Raw genomic sequence first — 17,371 nt, forward strand, 5'->3', positions numbered from 1 at the left:
CCCTTGTTGGAGGGGCAGCTGCACATGTTTTCTGCCATTCTGTAGGTTAAGGCACTGATTTTAAATTAACTACAGCGTTGTGCTGCCTCGTAATGCCTCTCATGAGGACTCACTGTTGTTATTCTGCTCCACATCATTCTTAGAAACACTTTGAAGCAAAACTTGCTTTCAAAATTATACACATTCTATGACAGTGAAAATCTAACCCCCTTGTTTGTGGGTATGTTAATAAAACACCCTGGGTGTGTTAATAAAACACTAAGGCTTAGTCCTTCAGAATTTGTGAGCTTATAGAGACTATTGTTAGTTTTTTGTGTTTTTAGAATATTTTCTGTATTGGTACTTTGACTTTCCAGAGCCTTTTGTGAATTTATACCCTTTTGTGTGTGCTCTTTCAAAGTGAAAACCCCCACTTGTATTTTAAGAAGTGTAAGTGAGTGTTTGGATGATTTTGGCACACAAAACTTCCTTGAGTGTTGGGTTACTGGATCTTATCTCCTAAACTGTTTAATATATTTCTGCCAAAGTATGTATTTTTCCCATGAGTAAGCTGTTTCGTTTCACATCTCAGCTTGGTCTGAATGTGCTGAGTTGCTGCTTTCTCCGTATGCTCCCTGCTCGTGACCCAGTTTGAGCTGTGGCTCTGAATACTGCTTCTTATGGGGCCTTAACCCACTCAAAGATGCCAGTGGGTTCTGCTGCACTTCTTAGCTCTTTACTAGCCCTCTCTCTCCCTCTCCTCTGCCTCTTCCCCCCCTTCCCCGTCCTTTCCTCCCTCCTTCCCTTTCTTTCCCTCCCTCAAGATATCTTGCTAAATTGCCTACTGACCCTGAGTGAGCTCCTCAGCTCAAACAGTACTTGGTCTCCCAAGTGGCTAGGACTTCAGGCTCCTTCTAATGTGCTCATCTTTCAGGGTTCTGTTGTTGTTGCTGTTGACTTAAAGATATTTATATATAAATGCTGGTAAGTTGCCATTTTTATTCCACGTTTTGATTTCCTTTTGATGGAACAATTGAGTAGTCATCAGGGAGTTTGGAAGAACTGGAAAAGTTGGTATTCATACTCCATGACCTTTTTTTCCTTTCTTTTCTCAGGTACAAGAACATTCCCCAGATGTCATTTGATGACACAGAAAGGGAACCAGATCAGACCTTCAGTCTGAACCGGGATGTTACAGGAGAGTTAGAGTACGCTACGAAGTAAGCATGGGAGCTGTCCTCTGCTCCTTATGGCTTTTGGTTTTCCTTTTTGGAGACAGGGTCTCACTGTATAGCCCAGGCTGGCCTTGAACTTGAAATCCTCTGTCTCCCCACAACAGGATTTCAGGCATGTGCCTGTGACTTCTCCCTCATGTGCAGTGAGCATGCAGTCCATGAGCTTGCCTCTTTGTTTTGGCCAGTCTCCTGCTTTCTGATCATTGGAGGCAAGTTAAAACAGCAGAGGAAGCTTGATCCTTGGCGTGGCAAAGTTTGGCAAGAGATTCAGTGAACTACACAGACTTGTTAACTTGGAAGCACTGAACAGTTCTGGATGAACAACTACGGGGTTTTGGGAAAGGTGTTTTCAGAATGCCTCTGCATAGAGTGCTTATAACTCACTGGGTTATGCCATCTCTTTTGGGGTATTTTTGAGACAGGATCTCCTTGTAGCCCTACCTGGCCTGGAACTGGAACTCATTGTGTAGACCCAATCTCATTCACCTGCCTCTGCCTGCCGAGTGCTGGGATGAAAGGTCTGTGCCACCATGCCTGGCCCTACCTGCTCTCCTCTTTAATTTTCTCTTTTTTCCTAAGGGTAAAGTTGAAACTATAAAAATGGGGTAGCAACCCTGCTTGGTTATACACCATTTCTCATTCCTGTTCCGAAGCACTGTTTTTTGGATTATTTTATTTTTTTGAGACAGTCTCTTGCTGTGTGACCTTGACTGAACTGGAATTTACTTTGTAGTTCAGGCTGATCTCAAACATCTGGTGATCCTCCTGCCTCTGCCTACTGGGTGCTGAGATGTCATATAGCACCATGCCTGGTCTTTTGTTTATTCAGCTTTCTATCCCTACTGCCTTGGACTGGATCTGGTGGGTGCTTAGTAAAGGTTCACTGAATTGATTGCTGTTCCCAAGGAGAAAACAGAATCAAGGACCCAAGGACCTAGGGCATATACCTGGGTTGTGCCACAAGTGAAACTAAACTGTTGTCTGCCTGGTGGTGAGATGCTCACTGCATAGTAACCTGTGTTTTCTCTCCTTCTTCCTGTCCTCTAGAATCTCCCGGTTTTCAAATGTCTATCATTTGTCCATTCATATCTCAAAAAACTTTGGAGCAGATACCACAAAGATCTTTTATATTGGCCTGAGAGGAGAGTGGACAGAGGTAAAAGGGATTGGGATTGGTAAATGTGTATCTACACTCCATGGGCAGGAGCTCCGGGGACAGGAAAGAGTACAAGTGGTGGGGTCGTTTCATCTGTTAATAGTTTTTCTTGATTTCATCATTATACCTTTCCTCATTGGATAGACTGTACAGTTTATTGTTTTTTTTAACATGTATTTTGTGTGTGTATGTATGGGTGTACATGTGCCATGGCATGCATGTAGTACTCAAAGGACAACCTGTGGGAGTATTTCAGTCCTTCCACCATGTGGGTTCTGGGTGTTGAACTAAGATTTAGCAGCAAGCATTCTTATCTGCTGATCCATCTCGCCAGCCCCACTATAGGTATTAAGGGGACTGAAATGTAATTTATGCCAGTTCCCAGTTTTGTACTTTGAGAGTCTTTATTAAGCATGTTTTTGGTACAGGGCTGGGGGTGTAGCTCAATGACAGAGAGCCCCCTAGCATTCAGGAGGCCATAGGTTCCAAACCTGTTCTTCCTCTTTCTTGTTCCAGGCACCAGAGAAAGATGCTAAGATCCTTAGACAAGTTCCTCTTCTCATGGTGTCCCACTATAGTGGGAGAATGGGTCCTCTGAGCTTACAGTCCTTGATAATGGTATTTACTGGCTTCTCAAGAGAAGCAGCTTCATCAGAGGGGAGCTTTAGAGATGCCATCTGGCTAGAACCTGAATAAAGGAGTATTGCGGTGTGTATGCTCTGGAAAAGACAGTTCCTTAGTGACCATTGACCTTGCCCCTTTTCTTACAGCTTCGTCGGCATGAGGTGACCATCTGCAATTACGAAGCATCGGCCAACCCGGCAGACCACCGGGTGCATCAGGTCACCCCACAGACACACTTCATTTCGTAAGGGCTGGCCCGGGCTCCCTCAGACGTGCTGTCAGTGAAGATGTATGACCACCTGCTGGGAGGGACAGAGGAGGCTCCAGCGAGAGTTGCCTGCCACAGCCTTGGCCAGGCTTTGTCTTTGGGGTTGCTGCAGGAATCTGGCCTGTGACCACTGGGAGTGGTGTGGGTGCGAAGGGACAGTCGTTCTTTAGGACATTGCAGAGACTGGGTGGCATCTGGCATCATGCATTACGCTTGCTTTTCCAGTCAGTGTGGCCATGGGATCCCAAGTGTCTTGCTTGTGGCAGGGTTTTTGTGTGACTTGTCCTTTTTAAAAAAGGAAGCTTCCTGGGCTACAGGAATCTTTCTGAAACCTGAGTTTTATGTTTGTGTTAGCCATCAGGAGGGTCTCCAACTAGAAACACACGTTCCTACTTGCTCCCTCCTGTCGTTGGCCAGCATTCTTGTCAGGGTACCCAACTTGGCGCTGTCACACAAACGTCCATGATGATAGCTGGAAAGGCAGGAGTTTCCTAATGTGGACTGCTTATGGGGAGGTCTGCTTTCCCACTGGCCAGTCAAGCAGTCTGGGGAGAACATGGAAAGTCATTTCTCTGTGTGTGAGTGACCTGGTGGGGTAAGATTCCCCTTGGCATCCCCCTACTGTTCATTAACTTCTAACTTGTGCTGTACCAGGGCTGGGATTTGGAGATCTTCTGGCTCTTCTGTTTGTGGCTTTTATTCACTGTGACTGATGAGCTTCCTAATAAATCCTTGCCAGACTTATATTTGAATTTTCTTCTGTGCTCTTTAGTATTGGTGAAACATACTTCACTGTGGACTGAATTAAAGTTGGACTTTTGTTTTGATCTAGGTAGATCATAAATATCACAAATAAAGATAACTTTCTCCAGGAAAAGGTAAAGCTTAATTCTGTATAATATGGTAAAATCATTTCCTACTTTCACATTTTGTAAAGAGAATGCTGGGGTTAAAAACCTAAATTCCATTTCTCATGAGGAGAAGTGACATTTATAAAAACAAAGGACAGATTCTGGAGGCATCAAAAGAAGTGAGGATTTGGATAGGATAGTGTGCTGGATAGCTTTAGTGTCAACTTGACACACCTGGGTTGAGGGAGCCACAATTGGGGAATTGCCTCTGTTGGACTGGCCTGTGGCCATGTATGAGGGGCATCTTGATGAGTGATGTGGGAGGGCCTAACCCACTGTGGGTGGTGGCACCCCTGGGCAGGTAGGCCTGTGTTACATAAGCAGGCTGAGCAGGGGCCAAGGGAACGAGCCAGTAAGCAGCATTCCTCCATGGCCTGTGCTCCAGCTCCTGCCTCCAGGTTCCTGCCCTGAGTTCCTACCTTGGGCTCCTGGATGAACTGTGACCCAGGAGGATACATAAGCTAAATAAACCCTTTCCTCCCCAAGTTGGTAGTGGTTAGAGTGTTTTGTCATAGCAATGAAGAGCAAACTAGGACAGATAGAAACAGAAAATCCACTGCAGGTAAACCAAAGTCGGAAAGTCAGCACAGCAACTGACAAAATTTAAGTGTCTGTAAGAGCGTTTGAGATGCCTGTATATTCTGTTACAGAAAGTGGGAAGAGTTGGTACAAGGAATTGGTGCTGAGTCTAATCCTCGAGAATTCCTCTGAGTGATTGGCCCACACTTGTCAGGATGATATAGCCACTTTCTCCAGCCTGTCCTTGGAAAATAGGTCTGCTACTCTTAAGTCTTGTTGGGAATCAAAATTCTGAAATGCAGCCTGAAAACTAGAATGTAAATGGTTTTGGGTGCGCTGAGGTTACCTGCTTAGCCACAAGTCTATTTTGAAGATCAGCATGTGCACCGTTGGGTGAGGATACAGCTCTGGTGGAGCGCTTGCCCAGCATGTGAGCTTGATTCCTAGTGCCAGAATAACTGCCATTTTTACAATTTGGATTAAGGGAAAATTAGAATGTGAAACCTCGCTAGCTCAGTGAGTTAAAAGCATTTGCTGCCCAAGCCTGACAACTTGAGTTAGGATCTCTGGAGCCCATTTAAAAAGCCAGGCCATAATCCCAGCACTCCTGGATGAGAGGAGGGGCAGAAACAAGAAACGCCCAGAAGCTCACGGGCCAGCCAGACTGGCATACATGGTACTGCAGTGAACAGGAGAGAACCTGCCTCAAAAACAAGGTGGAGGTGAGGACTGCCACTTGAGCTTGCCTACTGATAATACACACAAAACATGTATACACACACATCATACGTGTAAAAACACCCAACACCTCAAAGAGGGCTAACCTTAGTTTCACTAACTAAAGCATGCAGCACAGGTGGGCCAACCGGTGTTTATTTGAAGTGTCATGCAATTTCCCATAGTGCTGTGATGGTGCAGGTGATTTGAGGGTGCAGGTTCACTTCTTCCATATGCCAACCCAGAAGGGGTTCTGTTGGGGCCAGCTGTATTGCTTTCAGCTTTCCCTTTGTGACATCCAGCCCCAGGCCTTTGATGTGCAGTGTTCCCTTGTTACCCAAAGTTTTCCTGCCCGGATGCCCAGATCCTGGTATTCCAGGCTCCATTTCCATGACCTGTTGACGCGAAGATGAGAACAGACTGCTTCTTGGCTGAGGAAAGTTGGGCTTCTGAGCTGGAACTGCTTTTATTTCACAGAAAAAAAAAAAAAAAAAAAGTAGTGTGGTTAGCCAGGTATGGTGGCACATGCCTCTAATCTCAGCACTCAAAAGGCAGAGGCAGGCAGATCTCTGTGAGTTCAAGACCAGCCTTTCTACATATTTCCAGGCCAGCTGGGGCTACAGGGAGACCCTGTCTCAAAAAGAAAAAAAAAGAAAAAAGAAAAAAAATGTGGTTAAGTTGGGAGGATGAGTCCTCAGCCTCTGAGGGACTGGGGTGACTCATTTCCTGTTTGCAGATCCCTACAGGTTTTCTTCAAGAGATGTGGTCCTTCAGTTCAGTCTGTCTCTCAGCGTGGACTCTAAGCCCAGTTGCAAAGTGTGACTCAGTGGCGACCAAATGAAGCCCTTTTGCTCTTAGATCACTGGTGGTGGCGCTCGGTGCACTCTGCAGGACATCTCTTAAGGCCAGTGCTAAGCCAGCACTGAGGTACTCTTCCATAATGTTCAGCTATCCTCCTGACTCCATTCTTTACCAGGGCCCTTTGAGATTAAGGCCTCACGCTGACTTTACAGTTGTTCAAAGCACATTCACACGACCTCATTTGAGCTTAACAGCAAAGTTATGAAGTACGCAGGGTGGTAATTATTGACACCATTTTATAGCTCAGGAAGCAGGTCAGGAAAGGGAGCAAGCCTTACAGTGTAATCTTGAGTTGCTGTTTATTTACTTCCCTTCTCTAAGCCTCAGTTTCCTCATCTTTTAAGACAGGTGATCTTGGGTCTTTTCAGGCCAGAGTGTATGATTCCATCCATGATCCTGTGAAACTGGAATAAGACATGAACACCAGTGTGGAGAACGGCCACGTGGAAAGATCTACTTAATAGTATCAGGAGTTTTGCTGGATGAGTTCAGTTACCTTGCCACATGAAGGAAACAGGTAAGTGAGGTGTTAAAGAGTTTCATTATAGTAACCATTTTACTACTTATGTATCCAATACTGGGCTTTAAATACATACAATAAATTTGAACAAAAGTGAATACACAGGGCCACACCTGGGAGTAACACCGCCCCCCCCCCCCCCCCGGGCCTTACTACTTATGTATCCAATACTGGGCTTTAAATACATACAATAAATTTGAACAAAAGTGAATACACAGGGCCACACCTGGGAGTAACACCGCCCCCCCCCCCCCCACGGAGCTAGAAGATGTTCAACTTTATGCTAATAATTGCTAATAGTGTGAAAAATGCGTCTCCTTCCGGACACCTGTCCTCCAGGAGGGCCTGGGTGGCGGTGGGGCTGGGCATCCGGATGGCGGGTCCCGAAGCTGTAGTTGGCAACGCCGTAACTAGGGAGCGGCCCCACCGTGGGCAACATGGCAGCTCCAAGGTGGGGAAACCCGGCCCCGCTTCCGGGTTCCGTGCCACTGGCCGGGCTACTTCCGGCAGCGCGATGGCTGGGTTCCCGGGATTCGAACGGAAGTTCCGGCGGGGGCGTCCGAGGGGGACGAGTGTGTCTGTGCCGGAGAAAGGGGAGCATCGCTCGAGTGGTCTCGGAAGCCCTTGGGAGTGAGGTACCGGCCGGCGGGCGCGCCCGGGGGAGCGGGCTGCGGGGTCCCCGGGCGGCCGCGCTGGGTTGGGGCGGGGAGCGTGCGGAGCGCTGTCCAGTTCTGGGCACTCGAGCCTCGCGCCGGCCCGGCGAGGAGCTACGCGAGTGGCGGGAGGGCGGCGCGGTGGGCAGCGGGAGACCCCATCGTGGGGCAGAGGCTTCCCTGGGATCACAGCCGCTTTGTGGGCAGGCTAGAAAATGCTCCTGTAAGGATGGGGTGACCCTGGGTCAGAACGCGAGTTCCCATGGTGGGAAGTGGGAGACACCCGGCCGGGCGGGCAGGCAGCCTTTGGAGAGGGGGAGCCGCGTGGAGGTGGGAGTCTCCCAAGGCCGAGAACGTAGGGGATCCCGGCTTAGGGCGGCAGGTGCATGCTCTTTGGGAAGAGGAACCTCAGGGTCCGAGGTGTAGATGTTTGGTGAGCGTCCTACCGTGAGGAGGGGCTATCGAGGTCAGAGCTGGAAGGTGGGAACCTGCAGGAGGGCGGGGCGCCCTGCAAAAGGTGGACACCCAAGAGGCAGGTAGCGGAAGCTTCCGGAGTTTGGAGGATGCTAAGGATGGGGAGGGGCCAGCCAGCTTGACATTATTTCATGCTGGGAGTCCCAGAACCTGTTCAGTTGGGGGCCCACCTGGAGTCAGTGGCACAGCAACAGCAGGTAGCCCCGTGGAGATGGGAGGGCTTTGGAGCACTAGTTTGGGGTGCAAGGTGGCAGACTGGCGTTGTTAGGAGCTCATGGGACAAGGGCCTCCAGGGATCCTGGGGATTTCTGGCTGAGCCAGACTGCTGTGAAGTCTGGATGGAAGGGGAGGCTGGCTGGATGCAGAAGATGGGAGGTGGGCGTGACTGAAAGCCTGTTTTCCTGCCATTTTTCTCCTTTTCATCTCCCCCTAAGGCCAGGACTCAGGGAGGAGTGGATACAGGGGCTCCAGAGAAGGGATGTTTGGAACCCTGGCAAGATGCAGTTAGGGCTCAGAGGCTTAGGGGGGTAAAGGCAGCAGGGATTGCCCTGCCTTCCCTTGCCCTCTCTCCTCCACCTCCAGTCCCTAAACTCTGCTCCAGCCCATCGGAGGCTTTGGGATTGGGTCAGAACCAAGGTCTTGATTTCTGGCCCACCCCAAGAGGATGGCTGCCTCTACTTCTCAACTCTGGGGGGGGCAGCTTTCTACCCTCTGCCCCAGGCTTCTTTTTGTTTGCTCAGGGTCAAACTCTGATGCCTTGTAGGGCTGAAGGCCTGGGTGGGCCTCTTGAACCAGGAGGCTTCTCTGGCCAGGCCTTGCTCTTTACCTACCACCCTCACTTGTGTAGGCCCAGCCTGCAGGAAGCCCTGCAGTGTATGTGTGGTAACACAATGTCTGTGCCCCTGCTCACTGACGCTGCCACCGTGTCTGGAGCTGAGCGGGAAACGGCTGCGGTAAGCCCTGAGCCAGACCTAGGTGGGTGGCCACTGGCTGTAGGCAGTGTGGGAAACATGGAGGTGGCAGTGTGAGAAGGGAGTAGCCTGAAGCCAGGAGGCTCACGGTTAATAACCTGTTGACTTCCAGCTCAGTTCCTTCCTTCAGGTCCTGGGTTAAGGGGAGGAGGGATGAGATGAAGTTGGAGGATCTAAAGGAGGAACCTTCTCATCTCCCCATTTCTGACCCTTTTCTAGGTTATTTTTTTACATGGACTTGGAGACACAGGGTGAGTGCTCCTTCATCAGGCAGGGCTGGAGGGCCTACGTCCCTTCCGTTCCTTTCTATACCAGCGCCTCTTCCCCTTCCCTCCCACAGGCACAGCTGGGCTGACGCCCTCTCCACCATCCGGCTTCCTCACGTCAAGTACATCTGTCCCCATGCGTGAGTGTCACCCCAGCTAGGGAGGGGCCAAGGGGGGTGGTCCTGAAGTTCGAGGCCTGGTCTATCAGCTGCCTCTTGGGGCTTGGGCTCCAGTTAGGCCATGTTCAGCCTTAGCTCCCCGGAGCCCTGGGAATGGGCTCTAGTCCCAGCCCCCCACCCACAGGGTTTTCTAGACCCAAGGCTTCCTGGATGAGAGCCTCCCCTGCCCCTTTCTTGAGTACTTACCCCCTGAACTGGACCCCATCACTGGGTGTTGGCTTCTGTTTCTCCATCCATACCACTGATGCCCCAACCACAGCCTCCAGCCCCACGTGGCAGGTTGCCTGGCAACACCTGAAACACAGGCCCTGCCTGCTGGGAGGGGCCCCCAAGGGCTGCTTCGCCCCTTCCTGGGCTCTCTGCTGATGCTCTGTGCCTCCTGAGCCTTTTTGGCTAACTCTCCCCAGGCCCAGGATCCCTGTGACACTCAACATGAAGATGGTGATGCCTTCCTGGTGAGTTTGGGGCTGGAGGGAGATGGGAACCGAGGGAGATGCAGGGGCTGGCCAGGTCTTCCAGAAGCCATTGCCTCTGATTGCCCAGGTTTGACCTGATGGGGCTGAGTCCAGATGCCCCAGAGGATGAGGCTGGCATTAAGAAGGCAGCGGAGAACAGTAAGGCCCCAGTCCTCTCTGGGCATTCCCTCCCTACCTCCCCTTTAAAAGCCCTGGGCAGTGCCTGCTGGCTGCCTTCGGGCCTCCAGCAGCTTCCTCCACTCAGTTATGCCCTTCCTCCCAGTCAAGGCCTTGATTGAACATGAGATGAAGAATGGAATCCCTGCCAATCGAATTGTCCTGGGTGGCTTTTCACAGGTGATGAGGGTGTGAGGGGGAAGAGGCCAGGAGGGTGAGCTGGGCCCTCTTGACCTGTCATTTTCTTTTCCCTCCAGGGTGGGGCCCTGTCCCTCTACACAGCCCTCACCTGTCCCCATCCTCTGGCTGGCATCGTGGCATTGAGCTGTTGGCTGCCTCTGCATCGGAATTTCCCCCAGGTGAGTATTCCCACAAGCCTCTCCTGCCTTGAGGGTCCCTGTGGCATGGGCTCTGCACTGCACAGCACCCATCTTGCCCTGGGAATCCTGTTTGGTCCACAGGCAGCCAATGGCAGTGCCAAGGACCTGGCCATTCTTCAATGCCATGGGGAGCTGGACCCCATGGTGCCTGTGCGGTTTGGAGCCCTGACAGCTGAGAAGCTCCGGTCTGTTGTCACACCTGCCAGGGTTCAGTTCAAGACATACCCAGGTGTCATGCACAGCTCCTGTCCTCAGGTTAGTAAGGATGTCCTGTGCCTGCTCTCCCTCCTCCCTCCAGCAGGGAGCCTCACAATCTTACCTCACCCCAGGAAATGGCAGCTGTGAAGGAATTTTTGGAGAAGCTTCTGCCTCCCGTCTAATCCATTGCTGGCCCCCAGTGCAGTCCCTCAGTTCACAGGGGACCCAGCAAGCAAGCACGGCACCATCTTGGATCTGAGCCGGTCGAGCCCCTGCCCCCTTTTTCCTACCCTGTCCTCTTCCCACAGGCCTCTGGGGCAGGTGGCCGAGGCTGGCCAGGCCTTCCCTGCTGACCTCGGCCATCTGGCAGTCAACAGCAGGGATGGACTGCTTCCTTACCCTACACCCCCAGAGGCGGGCCCCTGGCAGCAGTATTGGAGGGGCCATAGGCAGCGGGAGAAAGGGGCCCAGCCGCTGACCCACTCACTCAGGACCTCATTCACTAGCCCCGCTTTGGGCCCCCTCCTGCGACCTCAGGGTTTGGCCCGTGGGGCCCTCCTGGGTTCCCACCCCAGTGATTCTGCCCGGATAATCGCGTCTCTCCTGGCTCACTGCAGCTGCTTTTCAGTCATGAATGTGTCGGTGTCCATGGCCCAGGGCCCCTTGCTGCTGTGGGCTGCCCTCCCCTGGGCAGGCATGTCGGTGAGGAGGAAGAGTCCTTCAGGGCCTCCCCTCAGCCGTTCCCTCCCCCTTGGGGCTGGGCCCTACCTCCCTGTGGCCCTTCCTTGCAGGCCTGGAGCCTGCAGGACTGGATTGAGGTTCAGGGGCCCTCTGCCCCTGCTGTCTCACCCTCACTATGTTCCCACTCTAGGGCCAGGGAGGTGGTGGGGGAGGAGTTGTGTCTCGTCTTCTGTCTCCATGTGGTTTTGGGTGTTTTTCTTGTTTTGTCCTGGATTCCAATAAAAATTAAGTTGCTTCCTCAACTCTCAGGCCTGCCTGCCTCATCATAGTCAAGAGGTGCAGAGTGACCATCCGTGACAAACTGCCCAGGATAAGAAAACATTTTTATTTTAAATACTTGGAAAGTTCCTTCATAGCAGTATGTTAGTGCCTTAGAAGAGATTCTGGTCCCAGAACCCTGCCTCCTCACCCAGCCTGATGGTCCCACAAACTCCTGGACCCTACGGGTCTGAGAGACCCTAGCTCCTGGTCAGCAGAGCCTAAGGTCTCCTGTCTGCAGTACTGAGTGGCTGGCTAGCATTTGAGGTAGGGTGGCCTCGGCTTGGCCCCAGAGCTGGGGGATGTGGGATCCTGCTGAGGCTGGAGAGTGGGTGGCTGCTGCTTTTCCCTCTGTGGTCCATGGTAGGGTGGTCCTCAGGCCTGTGCCCCAAAGCCGGAAGGATTCTGCTTCTGCCAACGCCATAGATCTTCACCTGTGACAGACATGGGTGCTAATGACTTGCCTCAAGAGCAGCCCAGCCCAAAGTTGTCCTTAGAGCCAGCCCCTCACTTTCCAGGGTGAGGCCAACACTTACACATCTTGTCTAGCCCCAAGGCTGCTGTCCAGCCCAGCTCCTCATGGGCCAGGCTAGGATTGGCATAACAAGCAGCCACATCGCCTTCCCGACGTGCCACCACCTTGTATGGGATCTGTGAGGGAGGGAGTAGACCCTGGGCCTCAGCCACCTAGGGCTAGCCAGGTATTTGGGAAATGCCAGAGTACAACAGTGCTACTCAGGCACCTAGCACGGAGCTGCCAGGTGGCTGGAGATGGGTGCGCTGGGGCTCCTAGAGGGTGGGTGAGTGGGAAGGGAGTTCTGTTGTGAGGTGAATGGGTGGGGCCTACCTTCTTCCCTGAGGCCTTCTCCATGGCTTGGACCATCTGCAGGACAGAATAGCCTGTGCCTGTGCCCAAGTTGTAGATCTGCCCGGGAGAACGGGTTGTCGAATGGGGTGCACTGTCCACCCCTCTGTGCCCCATTCAGCTAGGACTCCGACCCCTTCCCTCCCTGGCTTCTGTCTTCACTTCCTACCCGGCAGCCACATTGTTCCTTTAGCTTCTTCAAGGCCGCTATGTGGCCCTTGGCCAGATCAACCACATGGATGTAATCCCGCACGCCTGTAGAGGTGGTTGGATGGAGTTTGTCACACCTCATTCTTCCTCTTTGCCCCGCTCCTGGGTCCTCTAGGCTTACCTGTGCCATCCTCTGTAGCGTAGTCATCACCAAAGACATTCAGGGCCTCTCGTCGCCCAATTGCCACCTAGGGCAGAGGTCAGGTCAGCTTCTTCCAGGTCCCTGGCACCAGTGGTACTCCGAGGCCACCCTAGGATTATCCCCCCTACCTGGGAGACATAGGGCATGAGGTTGTTGGGGATGCCCTGGGGATCTTCGCCGATGCGGCCGGAGGCATGGGCGCCTATGGGGTTGAAGTACCGAAGCAGCACTGCGTTCCAGGCCTGTGTGATGCAGGTCAGAGTGGGGCTGGGGCACATGCAGTGAGTCCCAAGTGAATGCACAGCCCTCTACCTCATCCATGTCTTCTGCATTCTCTACAAGTGAGCAAGGGAGGGGGGCTGCCCTGCCAGTGCTGTGACCTTGGGCAAGCCAAGGCCTGGCCACTTCTGAGCCTTAGCCTCCTGTTTATGGTGAGTGTGCCCAGGATCCCAGTCTTGGGCTCAAGGGAGTCATGATGAGTACAGTCAATGAGGGGTGACAAGGCTGGGACAAGGGGTCCTCACCGTGTCTGCCCGGCATAGATCCTGGATCATCTCCTCGATGAAGAACTTGGATTTGCCGTAGGGATTGGTACAGGCCCCTGTTGGGTGGGCCTCATCCAGAGGCAGGTACTGGGGGTTCCCATACACAGTGGCTGAGCTGCTGAATACCAGGTTCTTCACCCCGTGGGCCCTCATGATCTGGCCATGGAGGGGAGGATCAGTGGCCTGTGCCTCATCAATTAGTCCTACTTGTTAGTCCACCCTAAGAGAGTGGGGCTGAGGCGATGGGCACGCATTTACAGGCTGGGAGGTAAAGAGAGGGAAACAGGCTGGGAGGTAAATAAAGGCACGTGTCCAAGATCGTACAGCTTGGGCCCTGTTAGACTCTCCTACACAGGCCCTTACTGTGACTGGCATGTCAGACATCCTGGGGCCCTCCTGGGGTCTGTGTCCCTACCCTCTTACCTCCAAAAGCTGGATGGTCCCAGTCAGGTTAACTTTGTAGTAATCTAGAGGCTTCTGCACTGATTCGCCCACAGCCTTGAGCCCAGCAAAGTGGATGACAGCCTTAAAGCTGTGCTGCAGGGGCAAAGTGAGTGTCGGAGGCTTGCCACCTCAGTCCTTTGTAATGTTCCTCTTAACTGCCAAATGGCACCCACCTTTTTAAAGAGGTGCTGTAGGGCTGCTTGATCCAAGATGTCCATCTCCTCAAACTCTACAGAGTTGCCTGTCAGCTCCTGAACCCGCCGCAGGCTCTCAGGCATGGAGTCCCCTCCTGGTGGGGCACACAGAGGCCATCAACATTAGAAGATGGCATCCTGGATCCATCCCCTTTAGAGGCCATGCCCCATCCTCTTCACTCACCACGGATGGCATTATGGAAGTTGTCAATGACCACAGGAGAGTAGCCTGCCTCTAGCAGCTCCAACACTGTGTGGCTGCCGATGTAGCCAGCCCCACCTGTTACAAGCACCTTCTCTGCCATGGCACCTGGTTAGAGATGTAGAGCTTCAGAGGTGGCTGAGGTTGCCGGCTCAGTCAGCTGGGTACTGGTTCCCTGACCTCACTGCAGAGGGATGCAATGGTGGACCTGAGTTTATGAGGGTGCCCTGGCTCAAGTTTGGGCACTACCACTCTGGCCTTAGGGACTGAAGCTTCTCTTCCCTCCATGGGCCGCAGTTCCCATCTCTAAGACTAATTTTTGTATCTGTACCACATGGTAGGGGAAGGGCCACTGAGATGACTTTAAAAGTCTACCACCTCTACTTGCAGGTGACAGACATCTCATATTGTCTAGTTCCTATTGTCCCAGATTTGGTAAGGTGTATTTTTGAGGACCCACGCTTCCTGCCTCTATCTCTGGAGAATGGCGAGTCCAGGGCAGAAGAGAGGATGGAAGCAGGACTGAGATGCTATGGTTTCAGACTCAGGCCTCCACAGAGCTTCCACTCTGATGGATTCTGTGACTAATACCTAGGCAGCCCTTCCCCTCAAGGCTCAGGCAGGAGGAAGCAGAAAATATACCAGAGAGCCTCAAGGGTGGGGTCCTCAGCCAGGTAGGCTGAGCCCAGCTTTATGGCTGCAGTATCACTGCCCTGGAGTGGGTTTGGCTTTACTCCACCTTGTGGCACCCCGGGGCTTGGCCTCGGCCTATGCCAGGAACAGCTGGGTCACTCCTGGCATGGAGCAAGGGATCCCGCCCAACTTGGGGCAGCACCGGGTGGGCTGGTGTCGACGTGGATGTGGCCCGCGCTCCACTGCCAGGTGTGCATCCCCGCCCTGAGCAAACTGCAGGCGGACGGGAAGTCCAGACACTGAGGCCTTTCATTCCCGAGACCTGGCCGGCTGCCGCCTTCCTCCAGACTGCTTCAAACCGCTTGAGCACATCCAGCACCAACTCACTAGATGCCTACTGCGTGCCAGGCTCGCTACTCGGCACTTAAAGGGTTATTTTCTTGGGTCTCCCTCCCATCCCCCAAAGTGGATGAGGCAGGTGTTGTCAATGGAACTTTACAGAGAAAGGTACTAAGGTCAGGGCCGGGAAGCAGTTTGCCTGGGGTCGTCCTGCTGTGAGAGCCGAGCTGGGCCGGATCCCCAGGCGCGCAGCCAACCGCCTGAGCCCCGCTCACCGCGCGCCCGCCGGAAAGCGGTCGCCGAGGAGCTCCGGGAGGTAGGAAGGCTGTTCCGAGGCCCGCATCGCTCCGGGCCCCGGGGACTGACCTTGGCCAGCGGTCGCCGCCTCAGTTTTCCCACTCTGTACAATGGAGGGGAGTTGATGGCGCCCGGGCTCGGCCCAGATAATCCTGGACGACGGTCCAGGGCTCCGAGCGCGAGCCGGGAGCCAGGTCCCGGAATGAATGAACTCGGGTGGCCCCCGCCACCGCAGCGGGAAACGCTAGCAAAATGGGCGGGTCCGGCCCTGCGGGGCTGCGGCAAACCCAGGCAAACCCTCCTGGAACCCCCTCGCTCCTCACCGATCACACGGCCCCTCCGAGCCCACCCTCCTTTCCACCCGCGAACCTGCTGCGGCTCCTGCGCCCCACGTTGGCTCCAGCGGTGCCGCCTCCCGCGTCCAGAGGGGTGGCCCCTTTAAGAGCTGACAGCCCACCCTGGGCCCGCCCACTCCACGCCCTCACGGAAACGTGTCAACTGGGTTACGGGCGCTAAGGAGACTCGCGCAGGACAAAATGCCCGCGCAGGTTAAGCGACCGCACAGTGCATGTCCATGGAGAGCAGAAGTGAGGGGCACTGACACCATCCGGGGACCTGTGGGGTCGCAGAGGCGAGGCACGGCCGCGAACCTCTGCCCTCCTGGTCTCCACCCCTGGCAGCTGCACCGGATGGACGGACCCCAGCCCCGCTCTGAGCCGCAGGCTTCCGAGTCTCCAGCCTGCCCAGCCCTTCGCCCGATGGCGCTGGATGGAGGACGTGCTGGGGCCACCTGGGCTGCGACCTAAAGTTCAGTTTGATAACGACTCCAGGATCTGGGGATGGAATCGATAAATCCGCCGTAGTAGTTGCGATACCCATCCCTAAGTCACTCCCCACTCCCCAGAGATGTGTCTGCACCTGCCCCTGCCCTTGCGCCTGCCCACCTTATAGCAAGTTAAGACATGGTTTTGTTTCTGTTTAAAATAAAAGGCGCGGGGTGGGGTGGGGGTGTAGTACTGGAGAGATGGCTCGGTGGTTAAGAGCACTCTTTCAGAGGACCAACGTTTGGTTCCCAGCACCCACATAGGGGTGGGGGATGGGGGGCGGGATAGTAAGTTCCAGACCAGCTGGGGCTATAGGGAGACCCTGTCTCAAAACAGACAACAAAACCAAAAAAGTTAGATAAGTCTGGTGTGGTGGCACAGGCCTTTAATCCCAGCACTGGGGAGGCAGAGGCTGGCAGATTGTTGTAAATTCCAGGCCAGTCTGATTTACATAGTGAGAACCTGTCTCAAAAAAGTTGGGTGTGGGGGCTGAAGAGATGGCTCAGCTGTTAAGAACACCGGCTGTTCTCACAGAAGACCCGGGTTTGAATCCCAGCACCCACATGGCAGCTAACAACTGTCTGTAACTCCAGTTCCAGGGGATCCGAAAGACTCTTCTGAGGGCATTGCACGACACAGGTGCACTTACCTACAGAAGGCAATACAGTATACACATAAAATAAGATTAAAAAAAAAGTTGGGTGTGCAAGAAGGTGGATGTGGTGGCTCATGCCTGTAGTCTTGTCACCTAGAGGCTGAGGCAGGAAGGTTATTGAGTTCAAGGCCAGGCCGGACCCTGTTTTAAAAAGCCAAATTAGAGAGAGGCAAAGGCAGGTAGATCTCTGTGAGATCAAGGCCAGTCTGATCTACATAGCCAGTTCCAGGTCAGTTGAGGTTACAGGGAAACCCTGTCTCAAAAAAAAAAAAAAAAGCCAAATTAGGGTTTCAGGGCTGGAGAGACTGCAAGCATGAGGGCTTGTGTTCCGCCCCCAGAACTCACATAAAATTTTTTTAAGCCAAGCTGGGCATTGCAGTGAGTTTGTAATCCCAGCACTGGGGAGGTACAGACAGGCGGATCCCTGGGCTTGCTGGTTGGCCAGCCTTGGCTAGTTCTAGGCCAATAAGAGACCCTGT

General features: G+C 53.3%; 3 protein-coding genes across 8 annotated transcripts in view; 2 read left to right on the top strand and 1 right to left on the bottom strand.

Annotated features, from left to right (window-relative positions):
* Positions 1 to 17,371, top strand: part of Pithd1 (PITH domain containing 1) — a 31,321-nt gene that overhangs the window by 9,849 nt on the left and 4,101 nt on the right. For 2 of the 3 annotated variants that reach the window (XM_008848597.2, XM_008848596.2), the window contains 3 exons: positions 1,095 to 1,199; positions 2,262 to 2,370; positions 3,141 to 4,006. In XM_008848597.2, the coding sequence (XP_008846819.1) occupies positions 1,095 to 1,199; positions 2,262 to 2,370; positions 3,141 to 3,242 (316 nt within the window). In that variant the 3' untranslated portion in view covers positions 3,243 to 4,006. Of the gene's footprint in view, positions 1 to 1,094; positions 1,200 to 2,261; positions 2,371 to 3,140; positions 4,007 to 17,371 lie in introns of those variants that run through there. The other variant, XR_003846319.1, reaches the window with a different exon arrangement.
* Lypla2 (lysophospholipase 2) lies at positions 7,274 to 11,526 on the top strand. The gene is made up of 10 exons (XM_008848598.3): positions 7,274 to 7,425; positions 8,765 to 8,870; positions 9,108 to 9,139; positions 9,229 to 9,294; positions 9,741 to 9,788; positions 9,877 to 9,947; positions 10,072 to 10,145; positions 10,223 to 10,324; positions 10,427 to 10,600; positions 10,675 to 11,526. Exons 2-10 carry the CDS (start codon positions 8,793 to 8,795, stop codon positions 10,723 to 10,725), a joined length of 696 nt encoding a protein of 231 aa, XP_008846820.1. The 5' UTR covers positions 7,274 to 7,425; positions 8,765 to 8,792; the 3' UTR covers positions 10,726 to 11,526.
* Gale (UDP-galactose-4-epimerase) lies at positions 11,591 to 15,888 on the bottom strand. Of its 4 annotated transcripts, XM_008848601.2 has the most exons (11): positions 15,783 to 15,888; positions 14,127 to 14,252; positions 13,922 to 14,037; positions 13,728 to 13,841; positions 13,284 to 13,460; positions 12,888 to 13,001; positions 12,739 to 12,805; positions 12,577 to 12,662; positions 12,390 to 12,467; positions 12,079 to 12,193; positions 11,591 to 11,976 (listed from the first exon to the last, which is right to left on the bottom strand). In XM_008848601.2, the coding sequence occupies exons 2-11, from the start codon at positions 14,245 to 14,247 to the stop codon at positions 11,918 to 11,920; spliced, it is 1,047 nt and encodes a 348-aa protein (XP_008846823.1). In that variant the 5' UTR covers positions 14,248 to 14,252; positions 15,783 to 15,888; the 3' UTR covers positions 11,591 to 11,917. The 4 variants fall into 4 exon arrangements, with proteins under 4 accessions (XP_008846823.1, XP_008846821.1, XP_029409649.1 ...); XM_008848599.2 differs by lacking the exon at positions 12,079 to 12,193; XM_029553789.1 differs by lacking the exon at positions 12,079 to 12,193 and having other exon boundaries at positions 14,127 to 14,328; positions 15,783 to 15,846.

This window comes from Nannospalax galili, unplaced genomic scaffold (genome assembly GCF_000622305.1).
Source record: "Nannospalax galili isolate Female #2095 unplaced genomic scaffold, S.galili_v1.0 scaffold184, whole genome shotgun sequence".
NCBI classification, from domain to species: domain Eukaryota; kingdom Metazoa; phylum Chordata; class Mammalia; order Rodentia; family Spalacidae; genus Nannospalax; species Nannospalax galili.